Source organism: Centropristis striata, chromosome 11, assembly GCF_030273125.1.
Source record: "Centropristis striata isolate RG_2023a ecotype Rhode Island chromosome 11, C.striata_1.0, whole genome shotgun sequence".
NCBI classification, from domain to species: domain Eukaryota; kingdom Metazoa; phylum Chordata; class Actinopteri; order Perciformes; family Serranidae; genus Centropristis; species Centropristis striata.
The window spans coordinates 398321-425000 of NC_081527.1; the positions used below are offsets into that span (position 1 = coordinate 398321).

The window sequence follows — 26680 nt, forward strand, 5'->3', positions numbered from 1 at the left end:
TTAAAATTGACAATAAACTGAAGAAAACAAGGAGGTCTAATATTTTTTTCAAGACTTGAATCTAGTGAGTGAGACTATCAGGTTATTAAGACAATGTTTACTGAGGGAAAAACATCTAGTGAGAATTAGGGATGTTTTCTCATAGACTTCTATACAATCAGACTTGGGTTTTTTTTGCAACCAATGGAGTCGCCCCCTGCTGGCTATTAGAAAGAATGCAAGTTTTTAAAGCAATTCTGCATCGGTTTCACTTTACATTCACTATTCTAACTAGTCCAGTGTGTGTGTGTGTGTGTGTGTGTGTTCTTGTACTTCCTACATAGTGGGGACCAGAACACGTTTTTAACCAACAGAGTGAGGACATTTTGCAAAGTGAGGACATTTTGGCCGGTCCTCTCAAAAATAAGAGTTTAAAAAATTGACTGAAACTGTATTGTGTGGTTACAAAACTAACTAAAATTATAGTGAAAATGTCCTTCGTTTTCATCTTTGTCAACTTTTTTCATACATAATGAAGATGGATCAGACAAAGGAAATAAAGGCAAAATTTACTGTGACCTCTTTTAATCTCCCACCCAACAAATACCCCATTACAAAACACTACAACTAATAAAAACTAAACTAAAACTAAAGCATTAAAAAAAAAAAAAAATACTAAACTAAAACTAGCAAACTCACTCTAAAAACAAATTAAAACTAACTGAATTTTAAAACAAAAATTCACAACCCAATTAAAACTAAAACTAATGAAAAATCCCAAACTATTATAACCTTGCAAGGGAATTCACTGTTCCAATGATGGTCCTCACAAAGATAGAAGTACAAGAATGTGTGTGTGTGTGTGTGTGTGTGTGTGTGTGTGTGTGTGTGTGTGTGTGTGTGTGTGTGTGTGTGTGTGTGTGTGTACCCGTTCTGCTCCTCTTCAGGCCAGATGTCGTCTTCATAGAAAACATCATCGTGACTGTTTCTGGACACGTTGTTGAAAACCTCAGAAAATCTACAAAAGCAGAAAAAAAAAACCACACAGACTGTAAATAATAATAATACTGGATTATTCACAGTTCATCACTGTGTTTCATTTTTACAGTATTGTGCTGTATAATTTACAATAAAAATCAGTCCTTGTGACAAAATTACAGTATGGAAAGTAAAGTAGACGACTATTTTTACATTTTTATCATCATTTTGATCAGAATCACTCAGATACAAATGCTGTTTAAATAATTAACTTAAAGTGTTTCATACAAAACACAGAATGGAAATCAGTTGTAAAACAGTAAATATATTAATATTACTTTCTTTAGTGTATAGAGTCATTACTTGCAATTACTAGTTATTTCTATAAAAAATAATGATGAAATTATTATCAAATTAACAGCATTGTTTACTGGCCGTATTGCCATAAACAGTACCATTAAATATCACAATGTTTAACTGTTTTTTATTGTTACAGTAAAGAAACCAGTTCTGTAGATAAAACTAAAATCAGTGTTTGGTTTTTATTTTACAGTATAAAAACAGTACTGTAAATAAAATACAGTAGTTCTACTGTAAATAATAATTAATAATAGTTACTTGTTAAATGCTGTCAATAAGTTACTGTAAAAATCACAGTCAGCTCTTTACAGAGCACACAATTTAAAATATGAACAGATTTTTCACAAACATGCTACTTTAGACTTTACAGAGTTGTAGATTCAGGACAGTTTAGTTGAACCAGTTGAACCAGTTGAACCAGTAGAACCAGTTGAACCAGTTGAACCAGTAGAACCAGTTGAACCAGTAGAACCAGTTGAACCAGTAGAACCAGTTGAACCAGTTGAACCAGTTGAACCAGTTGGAACAGTTGGAACAGTTGGAACAGTTGGAACAGTTGGAACAGTTGGAACAGTTGAACCAGTTGAACCAGTTGGAACAGTTGGAACAGTTGGAACAGTTGGAACAGTTGAACCAGTTGAACCAGTTGAACCAGTAGAACCAGTAGAACCAGTAGAACCAGTTGAACCAGTTGAACCAGTAGAACCAGTTGAACCAGTTGAACCAGTTGAACCAGTTGGAACAGTTGGAACAGTTGAACCAGTTGAACCAGTTGGAACAGTTGGAACAGTTGGAACAGTTGGAACAGTTGAACCAGTTGAACCAGTTGAACCAGTAGAACCAGTTGAACCAGTTGAACCAAGTTGAACCAGTTGAACCAGTTGAACCAGCTGAACCAGTTGAACCAGTTGAACCAGTAGAACCAGTAGAACCAGTTAAACCAGCGCTAGCTGCTACTGAGTTGTTCCACTCTGGAGAACAACTGAAGAAGCATTGTTCCCTCTTAATAATTTTAATATTTTTTGTAGTTTTAACGAAGAAAATGACTGCTATGGCCACTTGGGGGCGAATTTGCGATGGCCTAATATACAGATTTGTTTGAAACATATCCACCAACACATCCACCAAATTGTGTGCTTCTATCACAAAATAAACAATTCTTGTGATTTATTGAGCTAATCCGCCCCACAGGGGATGCACATTTTTGGGGGGTGCTACCCACACGTTTAGCCCCGTTGCTCATTCCATGAATGCACGATCCTTACAAGCTGTACCTCGTTGTAAAGGTGACTAATCAGGCTTTCCAACAATATACAATTCATCACCAGTTGGTATTATTAAAAGGGCAGTTTTTATTCATCATTGATTTATTATTTATAGTATAACAAATGCCTGCCACGGCCACTAGGGGGCGAATTTGCGATGGCCCAATATCCAGATTTGTTTGAAACATATTCACCAACACATCTACCAAATTTCATGCTTTTATCACAAAGTGAACGATTGTTTAGCTAATCCGCCCCACTATCTCTCTGTGTTGTTACCTGTCCAGGTACTCAGCCAGCAGCTCCTCCACAGCAGCAGAGTAGAGCCACTCCTTCTCCGTCCTCTTGGTGTAACCAGGAACCTCCTCGTTCTTCTTGTTGAACTTCAGGTTGAGGCCAACGTTGGCCTTCTGCTCTCCACACGGACTGATGGAGGAGAAACTCTGATCAGATAAAAGATCTCACACAGCCTGGAGTCATTATAAACATATAAATATATACAGCCTGGAGTCATTATAAACATATAAATATATACAGCCTGGAGTCATTATAAACATATAAATATATACAGCCTGGAGTCATTATAAACATATAAATATATACAGAGTCACCATAGACATCAATAACCTGATACAGGCATGGAAAAAACTATCAGACCTCCTTGTTTTCTTCAGTTTCTGGTTCATTTTAATGTCTGGTTCAACTAAAGGTTCATTAGTTTGGACAAATATAATGATAACAGAAATATCTGATAAGAGTTTAATGTAAGAGCTGATATCTAGACATTCAACATGGTTTTATTGATCATGATTTTGGTTATTATCAAGGATGTTTTCATGACTTTAGATGTAACGATGACTAAAAAAAAAGACACAAAATGACCAAAAATAGATGTAAAAATGACCAAAAAAGACACAAACCATGTTAAATGTCTAGATATCAGCTCTTAAATTAAACTCTTATCAGATATTTTTGTTGTTATCATTATATTTGTCCAAACAAATGAACCTTTAGTTGAACCAGACATTAAAATGAAGAAAACAAGGAGGTCTAATCATTATTTCATGACTGTTTCTTCTCTTTAAGCCCTTCCTTACTTCTTCTTGGAGCCTCGGCCGATGAAGATGCTTCCTGAGAAGCGGGAGACGAGGTAGCTGGTGATGCCGAGTCGAGAGGCCAGGACGTACCCGGGGCTGTACTTCACACAGTACTTCTACAAAACACACACAGTACACACACAAAGTATTCTCACAAAGTATTCTCAGGATGAACACCACCTCTCAGTCCATTACTGGCACCAGTGTGTGTTAGTCTTACATGCTGGTTCTGGATCAAAGGCTCCAGCTGTGGTTCATGAGGCACGTTGAAGACCACGCGGACGCGGCCATCTTTGATGACATCACTGGAGTCCTGCACCTGTTGAGCACGCAATAAAAGAGACGGTTTCAGTAATAAAAGAGATGTTTCAGTAATAAAAGAGATGTTTCAGTAAAAAAAGAGACGTTTCAGTCATAAAAGAGATGTTTCAGTAATAAAAGAGACGGTTTCAATAATAAAAGAGACGGTTTCAATAATAAAAGAGACGGTTTCAGTAATAAAAGAGATGTTTCAATAATAAAAGAGACGGTTTCAATAATAAAAGAGACGGTTTCAGTAATAAAAGAGACGGTTTCAATAATAAAAGAGACGGTTTCAGTCATAAAAGAGACGGTTTCAATAATAAAAGAGACGGTTTCAGTAATAAAAGAGACGGTTTCAGTAATAAAAGAGACGGTTTCAATAATAAAAGAGACGGTTTCAGTAATAAAAGAGACGGTTTCAGTGATAAAAGAGATGTTTCAGTAATAAAAGAGACGGTTTCAGTCATAAAAGAGACGGTTTCAGTAATAAAAGAGATGTTTCAGTAATAAAAGAGACGGTTTCAGTAATAAAAGAGACGGTTTCAGTAATAAAAGAGACGGTTTCAGTAATAAAAGAGACGGTTTCAGTAATAAAAGAGATGTTTCAGTAATAAAAGAGATGTTTCAGTAATAAAAGAGACGGTTTCAGTAATAAAAGAGACGGTTTCAGTAATAAAAGAGACGGTTTCAGTAATAAAAGAGACGGTTTCAATAATAAAAGAGACGGTTTCAGTAATAAAAGAGACGGTTTCAGTAATAAAAGAGACGGTTTCAATAATAAAAGAGACGGTTTCAATAATAAAAGAGATGTTTCAGTAATAAAAGAGACGGTTTCAGTAATAAAAGAGATGTTTCAGTAATAAAAGAGATGTTTCAGTAAAAAAAGAGATGTTTCAGTAATAAAAGAGACGGTTTCAGTAATAAAAGAGACGGTTTCAGTAATAAAAGAGATGTTTCAGTAATAAAAGAGATGTTTCAGTAATAAAAGAGACGGTTTCAGTAATAAAAGAGACGGTTTCAATAATAAAAGAGACGGTTTCAGTAATAAAAGAGACGGTTTCAATAATAAAAGAGACGGTTTCAATAATAAAAGAGACGGTTTCAGTAATAAAAGAGACGGTTTCAGTAATAAAAGAGACGGTTTCAGTAATAAAAGAGACGGTTTCAGTAATAAAAGAGACGGTTTCAGTAATAAAAGAGACGGTTTCAGTAATAAAAGAGATGTTTCAATAATAAAAGAGACGGTTTCAATAATAAAAGAGATGTTTCAGTAATAAAAGAGATGTTTCAATAATAAAAGAGACGGTTTCAATAATAAAAGAGACGGTTTCAGTAATAAAAGAGATGTTTCAATAATAAAAGAGACGGTTTCAATAATAAAAGAGATGTTTCAGTAATAAAAGAGACGGTTTCAGTAATAAAAGAGACGGTTTCAGTAATAAAAGAGACGGTTTCAATAATAAAAGAGACGGTTTCAGTAATAAAAGAGATGTTTCAATAATAAAAGAGACGGTTTCAATAATAAAAGAGACGGTTTCAATAATAAAAGAGACGGTTTCAGTAATAAAAGAGATGTTTCAGTAATAAAAGAGACGGTTTCAGTAATAAAAGAGACGGTTTCAGTAATAAAAGAGACGGTTTCAGTAATAAAAGAGATGTTTCAATAATAAAAGAGACGGTTTCAATAATAAAAGAGATGTTTCAGTAATAAAAGAGACGGTTTCAGTAATAAAAGAGACGGTTTCAGTAATAAAAGAGACGGTTTCAATAATAAAAGAGACGGTTTCAGTAATAAAAGAGATGTTTCAATAATAAAAGAGACGGTTTTAGTAATAGTGATTCTAAATAAAGACAAAATGTAAAAAAAAAAATGTAAAGAAAAAGTGATGCACATGTCTGTACGTGCTAACGTTAGCTGGTGATCGATAGCATGCTAATGTTAGTGTGCTAGCGTTAGCGTACTAGCGTTAGCGGGCTAGCAAGACCAAGACCAACTCGGTGCCGTTGAGACTAAAACGTAAATCATTCATTTATTTGATTTGTTTAACTGCAATTTGATTGACATGGGCTAGCGGGCTAACACTAGCGGGCTAACACTAGCGGGCTAACACTAGCGCGCTAACACTATATATCAAGTTATAACATGAAATTATAATCATGTTGAAATAACGTGATAATATGAAGCGTGTCCAGACATGTGCATCACTTTTAAGTGTCCTCTGGTTACTTGTGTTGTGGTCTTTGTTTTCTAAATGCTGTTGTCTCTTGTTGTCAGATTGATGAAGATGTTTCCTCAGTTTGTTGTGTTTTGTGTCTTAGCATGAGTTTTCTCTAGTAGCAGCTCTGTGAGCCTTCAGGGACACCGTAGATATACTTACTGAATGAATACCAAGCCTATCACGCTCCACATCAAATTTATTTTGGAGTCAGTTCTTAATATGAACCGACTTAAAAATAAAGTAGAGTACCTTTTACCGTAATGTCTAGTATATAAAGGCACTGCTAAACATGGTGGTGCCAGCTGACTGAGTCTGTTCTGTTCTGAGTTGTGTTCTAAGTGTTGTAGTAGTTTAGTGGTGCTGGTTTCCTTGGTGCTAGCAGTAATAGGAGCATCAGTACCTCTCCCATGGCTCCGTAGTACGGGTTCCCCACCATGAAGACGGTGGTGGCTGGAGGGAAGAGCTCGTCTAGACTCTTAAAGCAGGTCAGAGACGAGTAGAAGGCCTTGATGTCCTGACAAGACCAAGAAAACACAACATGAGTGAGTGATATAAGTAATGACGCACTAGAGCTGCAACACTTATTCCATTAATCAAACAATAATCCATTATTAAATTAATCCTCTGTGATGTTAACGAACCTTGACGACGGTCTGGAAGGCGAAGGGCAGGACCTGCTTGGCCCACTGCTTCTCCAGCTCCACCACTCCGTTGGCTTTGGGGACGTACTTCCTCCCTGACAGCAGCTGGCCGTACAGGACCACCGAGGTCTCGTTCACCATGATCCCTTTCCTCTTCACGAAGCTACAAGAAGAGAAACAACCACCTGAAGAAAGGACTCAGAACAGGTGGGAGGTCACTCTTAGTGTTCAAAATCATTAAGACCTGTTGGCTACAAAATGGGTTTGATTAAATATAAACAATGAAAAATGAGCTGTAAAGTGTTGGATGCCTGTGAGAAGTGAAGCCAATGTAAAAGTGTCTTAAAGCTGCATTCTCTCTGCTGGCCAGCAGGGGGCGACTCACTGGCTGGAGGAAGAGTCAGACTGTATAGAATCTATGAGAAAATGACTCTTCTCACTTGATTTATTGCCTTGGTAAACTTTTTCCTCCTATTAAGAGTAAAATATGATCAAGCAGCATATACTTTGTGTGTTTTCATTGAAGAAGTTAGAATGTAATTATTCTTATGAAGTGAATCAACGCTGTATAAACCCTTTAAACCCTTTAAATCAGGACTGAAAACACTATATTCCTTCTTTAGACACTTTATTTTTTATTGTATTTTATAGCATTTTTATATTTTATTGCTTGAAGTATGCCTAGGTTGTTCTTTTTATTTAATTGTGTTGTTATTGTCTCTGTGTGTAATGCTGCTGCTACACTGTAATTTCCCAGCTTGGGATAAATAAAGTATATCTATCTCTCTATCTATCTATCTATCTATCTATCTATCTATCTATCTATCTATCTATCTATCTATCTATCTATCTATCTATCTACCTATTGTTTACTGCAGCGTATCTTAACTTTAACACTTATCTGCTCTACTCTACTGCCCTTACTTTATAACTACACAATGTTTGACTTGTGCTTTTTATTATTTTATCTCTTTTTTTTTTATCCTGCTGTATCTTATTTTATCCTATTTATATTTTTATTTCTATTTCCCTGTTTTAATTGACTGTTTTTACTGTTTTCAGTTGTGTCTTGCTGTTTTAATGTGTATGTAAAACACTTTGAATCACCTTGTGTTGAACTGTGCTATACAAATAAACTGGCCTTGCCTATAAAGTTCAGTTTTTTTAAGGCCAAATTAGCATCTTAACTCAATACCATGGGTAAGAAGAACCCAGCTATAAATGAAGTGATATGTGATGTGATCTTTAACTCATAAAGCTGTTATTATATATATATATATGTGTAACTGACTGCTCCGTGATGCCCTGGACGTCCTTCAGCCAGTCCTTCTGCTCCTTGTCAGACAGACAGCAGACTTTAGTGGGAGGAGGCGAGGAGGGACGCTCGTACACTCTCTGGACCCCCGGACCCTCATCCAGACTGAACCTGTAGGAGATCATATATCAGGTTATACCTGGAGGAGCTGATCATGCTTCATACAACAACAGAAACACACAGGAACTCTTCTTCTTCCACCAGCTGATGGACTTTGTGTGGAATCTGGCGCCTCCCAGTGGTCGTGTTGAAGAGTAGCACTTTTTCACCAAAATAACCTTTTAATTTCAGTTTTTAACCGTCTGGAGTCTCCAAAAGCACCAAAGCTTCTTCATCACATCCAGACGTAGAAACAAAGCAGACAAAAAAAGACACAAAATGACAAAAAAAGACACAAAATGACAAAAAAAAAGACACAAAATGACTCAAAAAGTTACCAAAAAAGACACAAAAACACATAAATGACCAAAAACGAAAAGACATGAAAAGGATTAAAAAATGGACCAACTAGCCCAGAGAGACTCCATAGAGTTAATGTTTTCCATTAAGTCACAGGGATTTTAAGGAAAGACTTGGAAATAACTTGATTTATTTGACCTATTTTACCTTTATACTAAAGATGGAGAGATGATGAACTAATCTATGGGAACATGATTGATCTGGTATTGATTCTTACCTGACGTCTCCGTCTGACACGGCGATGATGCGAGCTTCCTCCAGGTGAGGCCAGTTCACAAACACAGACCTGCCCAGAACCTGAGCCGCCACCTCATCACACACCTGCACAGGTACACACACACACACACACACACACACACACACACACACACACAGGGAGTTAGAAATAGAGACAGTTTTATATATATATATATATATACACAGAGTGTAGGAGAACAAACCAAAGAACTGTTTCATTATTTCATGAAAACTCTTTATTATTGGTGCAGGAGTTTCACTAATATTGTGTCGTCGTGCAATGAATCAATATATGACATTTTTGTTCCGTGTGTTGTTTTGTTAGTTTGTTTGTTAATTGTTGTCTCATTGTAACTACATGGTGTATGTTAATAATGGTAATAATAAGTTGATATACTACATTACTATGTGTTTAATAAATATTATTGTTGTTCCATAACTGAATATAGTAAATGAAGATAGATAGAATGATTTAATGAAGGTTTACCGTGTGTGAGTCTTGTGTGTGGAGGATCTCCAGCATCATGTTCTCTCCTCTGCTGCTCTGCTGGAACACCACCACACCACTCTTCTTCTTGAAGAACTACAGGACACAGAGACAGAGAGAGGTGGTCTTTACCCTGCTGGAGGAACTGACTGACTCTATAATAACCTATAGTAACCTATAATAAGCTATAATAATGTATATGAACCTTGTGTTTGATGTGCTGCAGCGTGGGGAAGCCACAGAAGTAGAGCGCTGAGCGGTCCACGCTGCGGCTCACGTGGTCCAGAGGAACCTGCCAGGCGTCCATACGCACGTCCTCTCTCCTGGACAACACAAACAACACAAACACAAACACAAACACACACAAACAAACACATGAAGGAGGGTCAGCTGGATCCTCTGGTTCCACTGGTTGGATCTGGTTTGTAAACCTGCCAACTCCATTATCTATGACGTTAACCATCAATTCATCAATTATTGGCTGCATGCAGACCAAGGTTATTATAGATAACAAAAACTGACGAAATAATGAAAACTAGAATTGAAAAAACATTTTCGTTAACTGAAATAAAATAAAAACTAGAGTTTATAAAAAAACGATAACTAACTAAAACTGTATTTTGTGGTTACAAAACTAACTAAAACTAACTAAAATTATAGTGGAAATGTCCTTCGTTTTCGTTTTTGTCAACTTTTCTCATTCATAATTCAGTGTTTCTATTTGAACATGCAACACATGGTGAATATGTTTACTGAGACTGGGATGTTTACACTAGAACCAAAATACAAAACAGTTAATAACCTTATTGGGGCTGAGATGATAAACCAAAGGAAATAAAGGAAACATTTATTATGACCTCTTTGAATCTGGCACCAACACATAGCCCATTACAAAAAACTAAAACTAACACTAAAACTAATAAAAACTAAACTAAAACTAAGCATTTTCAAAAAATAAAAACTAAACTAAAACTAGCAAACTCACTCTAAAAACTAACTAAAACTAACTGAATTTGAAAACAAAAATTCACAATGAAATTAAAACTAAAACTAATGAAAAATCCAAAACTATTATAACCTTGATGCATACATGGGCAGAATAAAAGATGTATATACAGGACAGTTAAACTTGCCACATCAGTAGCCATTTTTAAACACAGATTAAAACCGATCTTTTCTCTACAGCGTTTGGTTGAACTGTGTGTGTGTGTGTGGTTGTGGTTGTGGGAGCACATGTGTGAGTCAGTCAGTGTGTATGTGGTGAATATGGAATAGCTTGTCTACCTGCACTCTTCAATTCATTTGTAATCGATTTTTGTTTGTTTATTCTGTGTTTTTTTAACTGTAATTATGTGTTTACATTGTGAAGCACATTGAGTCTGCCTTGTGCATGAAATGCGCTCTATAAATAAAGTTGGATTGAATTGACTGTGCAAAAGCCTGTTTTGATAAGGGAGGCTTTTATTTTGAAAGGACCAAGAGACTGGATCCTGTTGGTGGTCCCGTCATTGATTACTAGTTGATTTGTGGCTTTAGGCCTAAATGGGTTAATGCAAAAATAATGGTGATCATTTTAATGTGGTGATTATAAAACTGTAATGGTGACATCACTAGTGTCAGGGCTGTGTGTGTGTGTGTGTGTGTGTGTGTGTGTGTGTGTGTGTGTGTGTGTGTGTCTACCTGACATGGCAGTGGACGATGTCGGGGAACAGGTGAGGCAGCGTAGAGGTGTATGAGAAGTCAGCTTCAGCATCATACGAGTAGACAGCACACTCAGTGTGACAGTTCCTGTCCTTCTCTGCTTTAGTCATCTGGTGGTTATAAGGCTCCATAGCTGCTAGCAGGCACCGCTGGGACATAAACACACACACAGTAATATTAATGAGATGATACACACACACAGTTATTAATATTTAACCCTCTAGAGTCCATGAAAACACCTGGATATCACTTCTTCATGACGTGAAGACAGAAAAATGAAGCAACATTGAGTCTCTCTCTTTTTTTGATGATATCCAGCCCAGTAAAATGTCAAATATATTTAGTATAAAATACAGAACTAGATATTATCCTCATTGTACCTGTTATATGTTATATTTGCAACCTGTATTCATATTTGCAACATTTAAAATTCTGTGTTTTGAAACATCATTTTCAAGATCAGGTTTCATGTTTTCCTTTGTGTCTTTTGGGTTCAACATTTTGATCCAGTAAGTCAAAGTTAAACATTAATTATCAGGACATAAAGGAGAGGTCACGCTGAGACACCAACATGGCGTGGTGGAGATATTTTAGAGGAGATAACAGCTGCAGATGTCAGAGTGTTAATGAGAAGGTGTGTGTTTGGTGTGTGTACCTCGTCTATGAAGGGGATGAGGACCACGGCCTCCCACTCCTGCTGCTTCCCGTTCAGGTCCGTCTTAAAGTCCAGAGGATAATACTCGATGATGGGAGAACGCTCGCTGGTCATCAGGTGCTGGAACATCACAATCAATCACCTTTATTATCTCATCTTTCTCATCTGTATATATTGTTTTATATGTTGACACTATTTTACTTTTAACATGTGAAATCCAAAATGAAGGATGTGCGTATTCTGTACATCCATAAATACAGTCATGGAAAAATGATTAGACCTCCTTGTTTCCTTCAGTTTCTGGTTCATTTTAATGTCTGGTTCAACTAAAGGTTCATTTGTTTGGACAAATATAATGATAAAACTAGGACTGCGCGCAGTACTAAACGGGCCCTCGCAGTACATGCGTGTCGGGGCATGCAGCCGTCGGGGTTTGTGCGTTACAGGGGCCAGTCTATACCACCCCTATGAATTTCATTGCCTTAAGTCTTGTGGTCTGGGCACAGTGGCACTTATTAAAATAAAGTGCCGCCAGAGCGCCACCTAGGGGCCGATCAATAACACCTTCAAGGGTTATCCTCAGGAGGGCATTGACAATAAGTATACCAAGTTTGGTGTTAATCCGACGAACCGATGTGGAGATATAAAATACTTCAATTTAAAGAGCGCCACCTAGTGGTAATCGGCCAAAATTTTGCAGAGAGCCTCAGGGGCTCATGTGGAAGTAGGAACCTGAGTTTCATGTCATTCAGACACACCAATGTGGAGATATGCAACACTTTGTGTTTTGTGTTGAAAATAGCGCCACCTGCAGGAAGTTGTTATGTTATAACTTGAGTATTCTTTGGGTAATCAAAATTCTTTTAATAACTTTTTGTTATGAGGGTCCATAGATGGTGTGTGCAAAGTTTGGTGCAAAACGATGAAATTGCCTAGGAGGAGTTCGAAAAAATAGGTTTGCGACATTTCTCGAATTTGCGAAAAAAAACGGTAGGCGAAAATGGGAGTGGCCTATATCACGAGATTCAGCACAACTCAGTGAACGCGTGGATATAAGTTTTTTGAATGTGCGATAAAGTATGTGGGAGTTATTAGCCAAAACGCACTTTCCTTTATTATAGCGCCACCTAGTGGTGGAAATTCAGGATGACAATAGATTATAAAATTTTTCACCATGTGTAACTTATATTTAAAGTTTCATGAGTTTTGGGGTATGTTCAGGCAGTGAAAAATGCGATCATTTGGGGGGAAGAAAAAAAATAAAAACTAGGACTGCGCGCAGTACTGAACGGGCCCTCGCAGTACACGCGTGTCGGGGCATGCTGCCGTCAGGGTTTGTGCGTTACAGGGACCAGTCTATACCACCTCTATGAATTTCATTGCCTTAAGTCTTATGGTCTGGGCACAGTGGCACTCATTAAATTAAACTGCCGCCAGAGCGCCACCTAGGGGCCGATAAATAATATCTTCAAGGGTTATCCTCAGGAGGGCATTGACAATAAGTATACCAAGTTTGGTGTTAATCCGACCAACCGATGTGGAGATATAAATTACTTCAATTTAAAGAGCGCCACCTAGTGGTAACTGGCCTAAATTTTGCAGAGAGCCTCAGGGGCTCATGGGGAAGTAGTAACCTGAGTTTCATGTCATTCAGACACACCAATGTGGAGATATGCAAAACTTTGTGTTTTGTGTTGAAAATAGCGCCACCTGCAGGAAGTTGTTATTTAATAACTTGAGTATTCTTTGGGTAATCAAAATTCTTTTAATAACTTTTTGTCATGAGGGTCCATAGATGCTCTTTGCAAAGTTTGGTGCAAAACGATGAAATTGCCTAGGAGGAGTTCGAAAAAGTAGGTTTGCGACACTTCGCGAATTTGCGAAAAAAAACTCCAGGCGAAAATGGGCGTGGCTTATATCACGAGATTCAGCACAACTCAGTGAACGCGTGGGTATAAGTTTTTTGAATGTGCGATAAAGTATGTGGAAGTTATTAGCCAAAACGCACTTTCCTTTATTATAGCGCCACCTAGTGGTGAAAATTCAGGATGACAATAGATTATAAAATTTTTCACCATGTCTGACTTATATTTAAAGTTTCATGAGTTTTGGGGTATGTTCAGGCAGTGAAATATGCGATCATTTGGGAAGAAGAATAATAATAAAAATAAAAATAAAAAGAACTAGGACTGCGCGCAGTACTGAACGGGCCCTCGCAGAGTGGAGCCGTCGGGGGAAGGGCACGTCGGGGGAGGCCACATAGGGTACGGCACTGTGGGCTCAGTCCCTATGCGTGTGGCGTGTCTCCTACCACTGTGCTCGGGGTAGGTGTAAAACATAATACTTGCTGTAGCCAGCAGGGGGCGCTATGACTGTGTGTCAATATTGACATGTGGATGTGTTTATGGCTGGACCCTTATCACGTGTGTGAAATTTGGGACGGATTGGACAATGTATGGTCAAGTTATGCAGTCTGGTGTTAGATGGCGAGACGCCATATTTTGCCGCCATGCCACGCCCACGTAGTGTGACCGTCGGGTAAGATTTATACAACTTTTGATCCCTAAGGCCTTGTGATTGTACTGACCAAGTTTGAAGTCCATGGGGTGAAATCTGTCTGAGGAGTTATGTAAAGTATGCAACGTGGTCATTTTATGAAAGGGGGCGGGGATAAAGCATAAGGGGCGGGGCTTTATGAAATATTGTTATGTAGAAGTGTTAAGGACTGGACTCTGATGAAGCATGAGAAGTTTGGACACGATGGGACAAAGAATGGAGAAGTTATAACAATCTCGTGTTTTATGGCGAGACGCCATATTTTGCCGCCATGCCACGCCCACATAGTGTGACCGACGGTAAAGATTTATACAATTTTTGATCCCAAAGGCCTTGTGATGGTACTGACCAAGTTTGAAGTCAATTGGATAAAATCTGTAGGAGGAGTTCGTAAAAGTATGCGACCTGGAAATGGCCAAAAACGATGACAAGTGCAATATTCAATCCAAGATGGCCGACTTCCTGTACGTTTTCGGGTATGGGTTCTTGAGGCTTTTTGGTGCGTCTTCCCATGATACACGTATGTACCAAATTTCGTGTGTCTACGTGAAAAAAACCTATATTGTGAGGATGTTTTGAAAATTTCAAGGGGGCGCTAGTGAGTCATTTTGCAAGGTCCATTCCCGCGAATACCAGAATACGTAAATTTCAAATTTGATTTATGTATATTCCAAATTTGGTGACTTTTTGAATATGATAAAGGCCCCAAAAAGGCAATTCATTTGGGAGAAGAATAATAATAATAATAATAAAAAACGGACCAATTACAATAGGGTCCTTGCACCGTTAGTGCTCGGTCCCTAATAAAAAGAATAATCGTTCGAAATACAATAGGGACCTCGCAGGTCGTTGCCTGCTCGGGCCCTAATAATAATAATGTATAATATAATGATTTTGTGTCTTTTTGGTCATTTTTACATCTGAAGTCACAGAAACATTCTTGATAATAGTTTTTCCATGAGTGTGTGTGTGTGTGTGTGTGTGTCTGTGTGTGTGTGTCTGTGTGTGTGTGTGTGTGTGTCTGTGTGTGTGTGTGTCTCTGTGTGTGTGTGTGTGTGTGTGTGTGTGTGTGTGTGTGTGTGTGTGTGTGTTACCCTGTAGCTCTCCGGTAGCAGCTCCATGCTAGCAGCAGGCAGCACGGCTAACAGCTGCTGGAACGGCATGAAGGGTTTCCCAAAGTCAAAGGTCAACTTTAACCCCGAGATGTTCCTGATGTCAGACAGGAAGGGAGCGTAGTGGTACGGGTAGTACCTGCACACACACACACACACACACACAGACAGAGAGACACAGATACACACACACACACAGAGACACACACACACACAATAAAAATAATTAAATAAAAAAATATATATATGTAGAATTGTAACCCTCTAAATGTTTGTTTACGCAATGCCACTGTTGTTGTTTTTTATGAAATAAAAGAAAACAGATAAGTTGAGTTATTTCCTGTGTAATAAGAGGAGTTCTCACCAGCTCCAGGACTGGACGCCGTGGTAATAGTAGTGGAGGATCCACTGGATCCCTTCAACATAACACTTGGCCTGGTCGGCTAGAAACTCACTGGGAACCACAGAACAAACACATTTAACCATTATTATCTTCATATTACAAGCTGATGTACAGACATCAATAATACATGTAAAAATGACCAAAAAAGACACAAAATTACCAGAAATGGATGAAAAATTACCAAAAAAAGACACAAAATGACCAAAAAAAGACACAAAATTACCAAAAATATTACAACAACTTCCTTACTTACTACTAATAATCAATAATTCTGAGGTTATTGAGGGAAAACTCTTAGTTAATGTCTTACTGGTTGTATAATAATGCATTAATAACTACTGAATAATGACTGATTATATGTTAATAATGACTGATTATATGTTAATAATGACTGATTATATGTTAATAATGACTCATTATATGTTAATAATGACTGATTACATGTTAATAATGACTCATTATATGTTAATAATGACTCATTATATGTTAATAATGACTCATTACATGTTAATAATGACTCATTATATGTTAATAATGACTGATGATATGTTAATAATGACTGATTATATGTTAATAATGACTGATGATATGTTAATAATGACTGATGATATGTTAATAATGACTGATTATATGTTAATAATGACTCATTATATGTTAATAATGACTCATTATATGTTAATAATGACTCATTATATGTTAATAATGACTGATTATATGTTAATAATGACTGATTATATGTTAATAATGACTCATTATATGTTAATAATGACTCATTACATGTTAATAATGACTCATTATATGTTAATAATGACTGATTATATGTTAATAATGACTCATTATATGTTAATAATGACTCATTACATGTTAATAATGACTCATTATATGTTAATAATGACTGATGATACGTTATAATGTGTATTAACTCACTCTGACACCACGTCGACGCCCATCTTGGTCATGTAGTAGGTTCTCTTGTACTGTCTGAACTCTGTCTCAAACATGTCGTCCTCCTCTTCCTCCTCCTCGCCTCCTCTTCCTCCTACACACACTTTATCTGAGGAGGGACCGTCCTACACACACACACACACACACACACACACACAGTATAGGAGTTATTACTTAGAAGGATACATGAGTGAATCTGTGCATGAAAAAAATAAAAAATAAAAAATAATTATATATATATATATATATATATTCACTTTTTAAGTGGTCGAACTGCTAAAAGGGTTAATTTCACTCAACCACACCGACAGCGATGGTTTTACACTTTTAACAACCACAAGTAGAGTTTGCTGATCTCAATATTCAATTTTTATTTTCATTGAACATGTGATTATCTAGTCAGATTGAAAGAGAAATACAGGAAGAATATCAAGCACTTTATCCAAAATCAAAGCACTTTTCAAACCTTGAAAATACATTAAAATTTTAGCATTTTCAAGGATTTCAAGCACCCATACGAACCCTGAATATATATATATATATATATATATATATATATATATATATATATACTGTCAAGTAATCTGGAGGTTATTTGAGATCCCTGTTAGCCATACACCAACAAAAGATGGTATGAGACTGTGAAAACACGAGGCTTTGGTTTAGCACTTTCCTAACATGATGTAGTACACAAATGCACTATGAAACTTGTTGATTCTGAGATGTTTTGTGATGATCAAAATACATAAATGACTGTAATGACCAAAGTCAGTAATGATTTTTATTATGTGTAATGATATATTACCAAGTTGATGGGATTGAGTGATTTAACTGTTGAGTTAAACTACAATAATGATCAGTGGAAGAGTACGTGCGGTACGTGTGCTACGTGTGGTAACTGAAGTGATCATTTTTATTAAATGTGATGACTATGATATTAATTCTGATGACTGTGTTGAACAGAAGGGACAGTTAGAGTGAAGTCAGTTAGAAAAAAGGGGAATTGAAAGGAGAGCAGAGTTGAGCCGAGACATGTTGTAACTTGGTGTACGTGCAAAACTGAACGAAGTCGTGAAGTTGGGAGGAACGGACTAAAGGAAATCTGGCCAGCCACAGAGGAATCAGAGTTAGAAAGAGAATTAAACCAATGAGATGACTAGTGAGGAGTGGCAGTAAGAAAGTTCGAGAAATAAGGAGTGGCAAGAGTATAAAAGTTGCAGCCCAAGGAAAGATCGAGGTTATCCTTCGTGAGGAGCTGCAAGACTCTTCGACTCTCTCTCTCTCTGGATCTAAGGACTATCACATCGGTGGTAGGACTTGGATTTTTGCAACTAAAGAAGAAGACGGTTTTTAGGACGTTTCCATCAAGAAAGAAGATTTCCAATTTTGACGAGTGAGGACGAGAGATGAGTTTTGAGGGATAACCATTTTCCAACACTTGTCAAGATGGATTGATGGATTTTTCTTTCTTTGTTCTTGCTGTTTTTGGATTGCGGTTTCGGACGTGGACCTTTCTGACTTTGTACAAAGTGGATTGCCTCGGTTGAAGACCGTTTTTCGGACAGTGCGTTTCAAGTTGCTTGGCCAGGCAACTTTTCCCGTTTTCCTCACTAAATTGGATGAATTACAATTCCCAGCTACAGCTTCAATTAGCATAGGAAAGTCAGGTTTAGGGTAAGACAAATCAAACAATAATCATTTTATTATTATAAACTTTTGAATTTGATCTGTAATCAACTTTAAAAATATTATATGCTGTATGCTTGCACCTTGCTATATTATCAATAAATTCTCAATTGCATTTAAAGTGAAGTAGTGGACATTAGATCTCTAACTCTTTTGTTATAATAAGGTTGTGTGTTTAAATAAGGTTCTTACAGGTTAACTCTAGCCAACAAATTAAACTTGTCCTTGGAGCTTTTATTCTCAGCTACTAAATCTAACCTAGCAAATTCACCAAGTGCAAAGATCGTTTAGAGGAGAGCTGCCGTCAAACGGGCGCGGCCAGCGTGGTATCTGTAGTTTATGGGTTATCCTATGGGTGCCATTCCGGCTTAAGCAGGGCAGGTGCTCGGAATTAGGCAGTGAGAGCTAGGCGAATTTCCTCGCCACCAGCTTATAAAGTTCCTGAACACTTATTGTGATAATATCCATAGTGTAGGGAACAAAACCCCTTAGTGGAGAGCTGGTCCAGAAGTCCCTATTTTCAGGGCATTCTCGGGGATCAAACAGGTGGCGCCCAACGTGGGGCGTGACAATAAGAAGATTGTCGTGCCCTCGGAAGAACCCCAGCGGGAGCAAGTCGCCGCTGTTCGTGTGGAACGACCCCAGAGAAAAGAGAAAGGCTTGAGGCAGAAAGGACATCTGCCGGAGAGCCAAAGAAGCAGTCTGCAGACACGCAGGACTGCCTGGTGATCCTTTTGATCCAAGGAGAGCCAGAGCTCCGTGAGTGACCCCTGAGCGGGGAAGCGGAGAAAGGAGCGACCGCAGAAGCAGAGGAGCGAGTCCCTGGGAGCGGCGCTGAATAACCCAAAAGTCTGAAATTCATCCCTGCCCGAGACGTCCCGGGAGGCTTTGAAAGACAGACAACTCGAGACGACGAAAGAGCCCAGAGCGCCGCATGGTGGTGGCAGCAGCGGGGGCAAAAGCCCAAGAACCGAATCTGGGAGGACAAAGGTTGTTTGTTTTCGTCGGGATCGAGAAGTGGGATGAAACACCCAAAGGCAGGGTGGTCCCAGAAGAATCCGTGGAGGGGGTAGTGCAGGCAGTGCATGAGGACCTAGGCCATGCAGGAGCAGTACCCACACGGAAGGAGTCGAGCAGCTTGAGCCGATTCCCAGCTAAGGAGTAAACCAGGAACCAAGATGGCCAGTAACACACAGAACTTACCGCCCTATGTCAGAATGGCCACTGTCTACGGGGTGGTAGCCTTAAGAAGAACAACATCAGGACTCTGGGCAGGCAGAGGACTGAGGAAATTGGAGTGCGCTAAGAGAGGATTCCTGTCAGAAGAAAGGAAGCTAGGAGACCACACCTCCGGGAAGGGGAGGAGCAAGAGGAAGTGTAAAGCACCATGGCTGGCCTCACAGGCTTAGAGGCGTGCGGCCAAAGGCCCCTTAGATAAGGGACCAAAACAGAATCATTGCTTGCTTACGCTCAGTAACTATTGAAATTAAAAAATCTATGTTGCCTTATCATTTAGAAAGAAGTCAGCTGTATCCAATGTGGAATCACAGTGGATGAAGCCAACTACCTTTGGGATGTCACCTCAGTACTATGGTGCACCCAATGCTACCAGCAATGTTTCCAGTTCCATACTACTACAGGCGTGATCACCTCCTTTGATAACGTCTGCATGCCCATGCCAGAATGGTATGGAATTCTCTTCAAGAAGTGAGCAGCGACAGGGGAACTTGTCATCGAGGATTTAAGTGATACTGACTCTCTGTATGACATGCCTCACTCCACTCTACGACGAGATCTCCTCAGATGAGGACGGAGGCTACGAGTGATCTCAAGGAGGGGGTGTCAAGTAATCTGGAGGTTATTTGAGATCCCTGTTAGCCATACACCAACAAAAGATGGTATGAGACTGTGAAAACACGAGGCTTTGGTTTAGCACTTTCCTAACATGATGTAGTACACAAATGCACTATGAAACTTGTTGATTCTGAGATGTTTTGTGATGATCAAAATACATAAATGACTGTAATGACCAAAGTCAGTAATGATTTTTATTATGTGTAATGATATATTACCAAGTTGATGGGATTGAGTGATTTAACTGTTGAGTTAAACTACAATAATGATCAGTGGAAGAGTACGTGCGGTACGTGTGCTACGTGTGGTAACTGAAGTGATCATTTTTATTAAATGTGATGACTATGATATTAATTCTGATGACTGTGTTGAACAGAAGGGACAGTTAGAGTGAAGTCAGTTAGAAAAAAGGGGAATTGAAAGGAGAGCAGAGTTGAGCCGAGACATGTTGTAACTTGGTGTACGTGCAAAACTGAACGAAGTCGTGAAGTTGGGAGGAACGGACTAAAGGAAATCTGGCCAGCCACAGAGGAATCAGAGTTAGAAAGAGAATTAAACCAATGAGATGACTAGTGAGGAGTGGCAGTAAGAAAGTTCGAGAAATAAGGAGTGGCAAGAGTATAAAAGTTGCAGCCCAAGGAAAGATCGAGGTTATCCTTCGTGAGGAGCTGCAAGACTCTTCGACTCTCTCTCTCTCTGGATCTAAGGACTATCACATCGGTGGTAGGACTTGGATTTTTGCAACTAAAGAAGAAGACGGTTTTTAGGACGTTTCCATCAAGAAAGAAGATTTCCAATTTTGACGAGTGAGGACGAGAGATGAGTTTTGAGGGATAACCATTTTCCAACACTTGTCAAGATGGATTGATGGATTTTTCTTTCTTTGTTCTTGCTGTTTTTGGATTGCGGTTTCGGACGTGGACCTTTCTGACTTTGTACAAAGTGGATTGCCTCGGTTGAAGACCGTTTTTCGGACAGTGCGTTTCAAGTTGCTTGGCCAGGCAACTTTTCCCGTTTTCCTCACTAAATTGGATGAATTACAATTCCCAGCTACAGCTTCAATTAGCATAGGAAAGTCAGGTTTAGGGTAAGACAAATCAAACAATAATCATTTTATTATTATAAACTTTTGAATTTGATCTGTAATCAACTTTAAAAATATTATATGCTGTATGCTTGCACCTTGCTATATTATCAATAAATTCTCAATTGCATTTAAAGTGAAGTAGTGGACATTAGATCTCTAACTCTTTTGTTATAATAAGGTTGTGTGTTTAAATAAGGTTCTTACAGGTTAACTCTAGCCAACAAATTAAACTTGTCCTTGGAGCTTTTATTCTCAGCTACTAAATCTAACCTAGCAAATTCACCAAGTGCAAAGATCGTTTAGAGGAGAGCTGCCGTCAAACGGGCGCGGCCAGCGTGGTATCTGTAGTTTATGGGTTATCCTATGGGTGCCATTCCGGCTTAAGCAGGGCAGGTGCTCGGAATTAGGCAGTGAGAGCTAGGCGAATTTCCTCGCCACCAGCTTATAAAGTTCCTGAACACTTATTGTGATAATATCCATAGTGTAGGGAACAAAACCCCTTAGTGGAGAGCTGGTCCAGAAGTCCCTATTTTCAGGGCATTCTCGGGGATCAAACAATACATACATACACATACACTACTGGTCAAAAGTTTTAGAACACACCAACTTTTCCAGAATTTAATTGAAAATGATGCAGTTTAATGTCTCAGTGTACTCTGAAATTAATGCACATTTGCAACATTTAAAATTCTTGATTGAGCATGGTAGTGTTTTGAAAGTAAAAAAAAGATTCAAAATCACATTTTATGTTGGACTAAAGGACTAAAAAAAGACACAAAATGACCAAAAAAAGACACAAAATGACAAAAAAAGACACCAAAAGACACAAAATGACCAAAAAAAGACACAAAATGACAAAAAAGACACCAAAAGACACAAAATTACCAAAAAAAGACACAAAATGACAAAAAAAGACACCAAAAGACACAAAATTACCAAAAAAAGACACAAAATAACTAAAAAAAGACACAAAATGACCAAAAAAGACATGAAAAGAATTCAAAAATGGACAAAATAGCCCAAGACTCCATAGAGTTAAGTTGTTAACCCATTTCTTGTTCCCTGAAAAAGGCCTACTTGTATAATTCTGAAATGTACATTATTTTCCAGTTTTGGTTAAGCTTACCTTTTTTTATTTACCTCTGGCAGTTCACCACTTACCTTTGGACCCTTTCAAGCTGTTCATTGGACTTGAACTGCTTGAATTTCAATAAAAAACTGGAAAAATTGGGGTGTTCTAAAACTTTTGACCGGTAGAGTATGTGTATATATATATATATATATATATATATATATATATATATATATATATATATATATATATATATATATTATATTATATCGATGGTTAGATAAATGACAGTGAAGCTGTCCTCAGACACTGAGCTGGTTTCTCCTCTGGTTTCTCTATAAATGAAGGATTATATATATATATATATATATATATATATATAGACGGTCTGACCTGGTCCTTGTGGTCCTTGAGGGCCTGCTGGCTGGCGGCCTCCTTCTCTGCAGCCAGTCCTGCTGCCTCGTTCAGGTACTTGTTACCTACTTTACTCTCAAACCACTTCAGGTCCACAAACACCTCGCTGAAGTGTTCCCGGTCGAACTGGACCCCAGAAACAGAGAGAGGAAGAGATGTAAACTACTATTAATACATGCTGTTATTGAAGATTCATTAAGATTAGATTCACTATTAACTGGCACATTTATGACAAACACTGTCAACCTCCAGCTCACACCTCACAACTGGCCTTCCCATAGGCGCCTATGAATAAAATGCATTATCATTATTATTATTATTATTATTATTATTATTAAATGCGATGAAAAAAAAATCCTGTAGGCCATTATAATGAGAAACATCATCGGCAAAAACTTATGATTTTGTTTCGGAAAATTATTACAAACTTTCCCAAAATACTGCCTTGGTATCTCAAAACAATGAGAAATATCAAAAACACTTAGCATCTTAAAAAATAAACCTTTCTGAGAATAATGAAAACAGTGACTCAGCAGCTAAATGTTTCTCTCTAAATAATGATTAGTAGAACAAAAACATATAAACTTTCTCTAATCATGAGAAACTTTATTTCTCAAAAGTTGTTATTTTGAAAATGTTTATTATTTTGGCAGAAATGAGTTTCATACAGACGGAACTAAACATAGTATCAGGTTCATCTCAAGATATAATATATATATTTATATATATATATATACATATATATATATATATAATATAATATATATATATATATAATATCAATACTTTAAACATTCACAGTCACTTCGTTTTGAACACATCATTCAGCATCCAAACCCAATAAATATCAGTTCTTCCATGAGGCTCATTACATAAACTATCAAACCTTCATGTCCCTCAAGAATAACTTGTTCACTTGTCAACGGATCAAAATAACTTTATAAGAATAAATTGTGAATGGATCAATAGATCAGTGGATCAATGGATCAATGGATCAATAGATCAGTGGATCAATGGATCAATAGATCAGTGGATCAGTGGATCAATGGATCAGTGGATCAATGGATCAATAGATCAGTGGATCAATGGATCAATGGATCAATGGATCAATAGATCAGTGGATCAATGGATCAATAGATCAGTGGATCAATGGATCAATGGATCAATAGATCAGTGGATCAATGGATCAATGGATCAATGGATCAATAGATCAGTGGATCACTGGATCAATGGATCAGTGGATCAGAGGATCAGAGGATCAGTGGACCAGTGGATCAGTGGATCAATGATCAGTGGACCAGTGGACCAGTGGATCAGTGGATCAATGATCAGTGGACCAGTGGACCAGTGGATCAGTGGATCAATGGATCAATGGATCAATGGATCAGAGGATCAGAGGATCAGTGGATCAGTGGATCAATGGATCAATGGATCAATGGATCAGAGGATCAGAGGATCAGTGGATCAGTGGGTCAGAGGATCATAGATCAGTGGATCAGTGGATCAGTGGATCAGTGATCAATGGATCAGTGGATCAGTGGATCAATGGATCAGTGGATCATTGGATCATTGGATCATTGGATCATTGGATCAGTGGATCAGTGGATCAGTGGATCAGTGGATCAGTGGATCAGTGGATCAATGGATCAGTGGATCAGTGGATCAGTGGATCAGTGGATCAGTCTCAGTGTGTCTCACCTCAGCCAGCTTCTCGATGTATTTCTCAAAGTTTCGGAGGTTCAGATGTCCGTTCTCGTTCAGATAACCTGCAGGAGGAAACAGCTTCAGTTGGTTAGAGGAACAGAAACTATCTGAGCAGCTGGAACACAACAACAACAACAACAACAACAACAATAACAACAAGAAGAGAAACTCAGCAGCTCACACATGTTTATATTTACATTTTAACTCTCATTTAAAATAAGTATCATGTTGTAATGTGTGTGTGAGTATATATATATATATATATATGTATGTATGTATGTATGGCAGGACACTGATGTAGGTCTTGTAGAGTATATTTATGTGTATATATGTATATATGTATATATATATATATATATGTATATATGTATATATGTATATATATATATATGTATATATGCCTCACCCCCCACGCTGGGCAGGACGCTGATGTAGGTCTTGTAGAGGAGGGGCAGGGCGTCGTGGCTGATGTGGAGGTTTGGGAGGTGAGGGATGAAGTCGTTTCCCACCAGGAAACCCATCAGGATCCAGTCGTCTATTATTCGCTCCAGGTCATAATCAGAACCCAGCTGATTCTACAAAACAACCACAAACATAATCAGAACCCAGCTGATTCTACAAAACAACCACAAACATAATCAGAATACTACAGAATACTGCAACAAATAATGATTGACTCTATCAATCATGTCATGCATATTCTCAATGAACTGTTTGGCCTAAAGAATGTCAGAAAATAGGAGAAAACAAACTGTCCATCAGGGTTTGTTAAAGTTAAAGGTGATGTCTTTATATTGGTGTGAGGAGGAAATCTCCATATTGTTGCCAAAGATGAACTAATGAATGCTTAACAGATGACAGAGTGGATATAACAGAGATAAGAAGCTAAAGAACCCTGTTTGTTTGCTGTGTTTGTATTGTTTGCTGTGTTTGTATTGTGTGATTCTCACCCTGAGGCCAGAGAACTCGTAGTCGATGTATTCCCTCATCAGAGACAGGTGCAGCAGGTGGAAGGTGGTCTCTTCTGGAGCCGTGATCCTGCAGACAAGAAGAGATTCAGACGGTTCACAGGAGGAAAAGAAACCTCTAGAAGTGAAAAACAAAACTAAACTAAACTAAACCTCTTCTGGTTCTTCTTCCCTCCGAAGCGGACCTCCTCTCTGAGCAAGGAGAAGTTTGGCTCGTGGCTGGTCAGACCCAACATGATCTACGACAGAAAAACATTAGGGAAGTTAATCTGTGTCTTCAGATTCTGACATGAAAAAGCCACTGAATATTGATGCACTGAAGAGTTGAACCTGGACTTCAAAAGAAAGTAAGGGACTCTAAACAGAGACACGTTGTAAAGGAAAAACCTATTGCACATGTTCTACAGTAGAAATAAAGCCTATTGCACATGTCACACAGAGAAAAAGCTTATTGCACATGTTCTACAGTAGAAATAAAGCTTATTGCACATGTTCTACAGTAGAAATAAAGCCTATTGCACATGTCACACAGAGAAAAAGCTTATTGCACATGTTCTACAGTAGAAATAAAGCTTATTGCACATGTTCTACAGTAGAAATAAAGCCTATTGCACATGTTCTACAGTAGAAATAAAGCTTATTGCACATGTTCTACAGTAGAAATAAAGCCTATTGCACATGTTCTACAGTAGAAATAAAGCCTATTGCACATGTTCTACAGTAGAAATAAAGCTTATTGCACATGTTCTACAGTAGAAATAAAGCCTATTGCACATGTTCTACAGTAGAAATAAAGCCTATTGCACATGTTCTACAGTAGAAATAAAGCTTATTGCACATGTTCTACAGTAGAAATAAAGCTTATTGCACATGTTCTACAGTAGAAATAAAGCCTATTGCACATGTTCTACAGTAGAAATAAAGCCTATTGCACATGTTCTACAGTAGAAATAAAGCCTATTGCACATGTTCTACAGTAGAAATAAAGCTTATTGCACATGTTCTACAGTAGAAATAAAGCCTATTGCACATGTTCTACAGTAGAAATAAAGCCTATTGCACATGTTCTACAGTAGAAATAAAGCTTATTGCACATGTTCTACAGTAGAAATAAAGCCTATTGCACATGTTCTACAGTAGAAATAAAGCCTATTGCACATGTTCTACAGTAGAAATAAAGCTT

General features: G+C 38.0%; 1 protein-coding gene across 2 annotated transcripts in view; it reads right to left on the reverse strand.

Annotated features, from left to right (window-relative positions):
• xrn1 (5'-3' exoribonuclease 1) overlaps nucleotides 1-26680 on the reverse strand; it is a 51657-nt gene that overhangs the window by 15386 nt on the left and 9591 nt on the right. For both annotated transcript variants that reach the window (XM_059344352.1, XM_059344351.1), the window contains exons 6-25: nucleotides 25651-25736; nucleotides 25480-25567; nucleotides 24936-25104; nucleotides 24524-24591; nucleotides 22805-22951; nucleotides 16695-16837; nucleotides 15729-15818; nucleotides 15347-15503; nucleotides 11697-11816; nucleotides 11021-11190; nucleotides 9546-9663; nucleotides 9341-9436; nucleotides 8834-8937; nucleotides 8134-8268; nucleotides 6843-7005; nucleotides 6602-6715; nucleotides 3900-3998; nucleotides 3680-3795; nucleotides 2862-3008; nucleotides 908-997 (exon numbers count right to left, since the gene is read on the reverse strand). In XM_059344352.1, coding sequence (XP_059200335.1) covers nucleotides 908-997; nucleotides 2862-3008; nucleotides 3680-3795; nucleotides 3900-3998; nucleotides 6602-6715; nucleotides 6843-7005; nucleotides 8134-8268; nucleotides 8834-8937; nucleotides 9341-9436; nucleotides 9546-9663; nucleotides 11021-11190; nucleotides 11697-11816; nucleotides 15347-15503; nucleotides 15729-15818; nucleotides 16695-16837; nucleotides 22805-22951; nucleotides 24524-24591; nucleotides 24936-25104; nucleotides 25480-25567; nucleotides 25651-25736 — 2420 coding nt within the window. The remainder of the gene's footprint in view (nucleotides 1-907; nucleotides 998-2861; nucleotides 3009-3679; nucleotides 3796-3899; nucleotides 3999-6601; nucleotides 6716-6842; nucleotides 7006-8133; nucleotides 8269-8833; nucleotides 8938-9340; nucleotides 9437-9545; nucleotides 9664-11020; nucleotides 11191-11696; nucleotides 11817-15346; nucleotides 15504-15728; nucleotides 15819-16694; nucleotides 16838-22804; nucleotides 22952-24523; nucleotides 24592-24935; nucleotides 25105-25479; nucleotides 25568-25650; nucleotides 25737-26680) is intronic.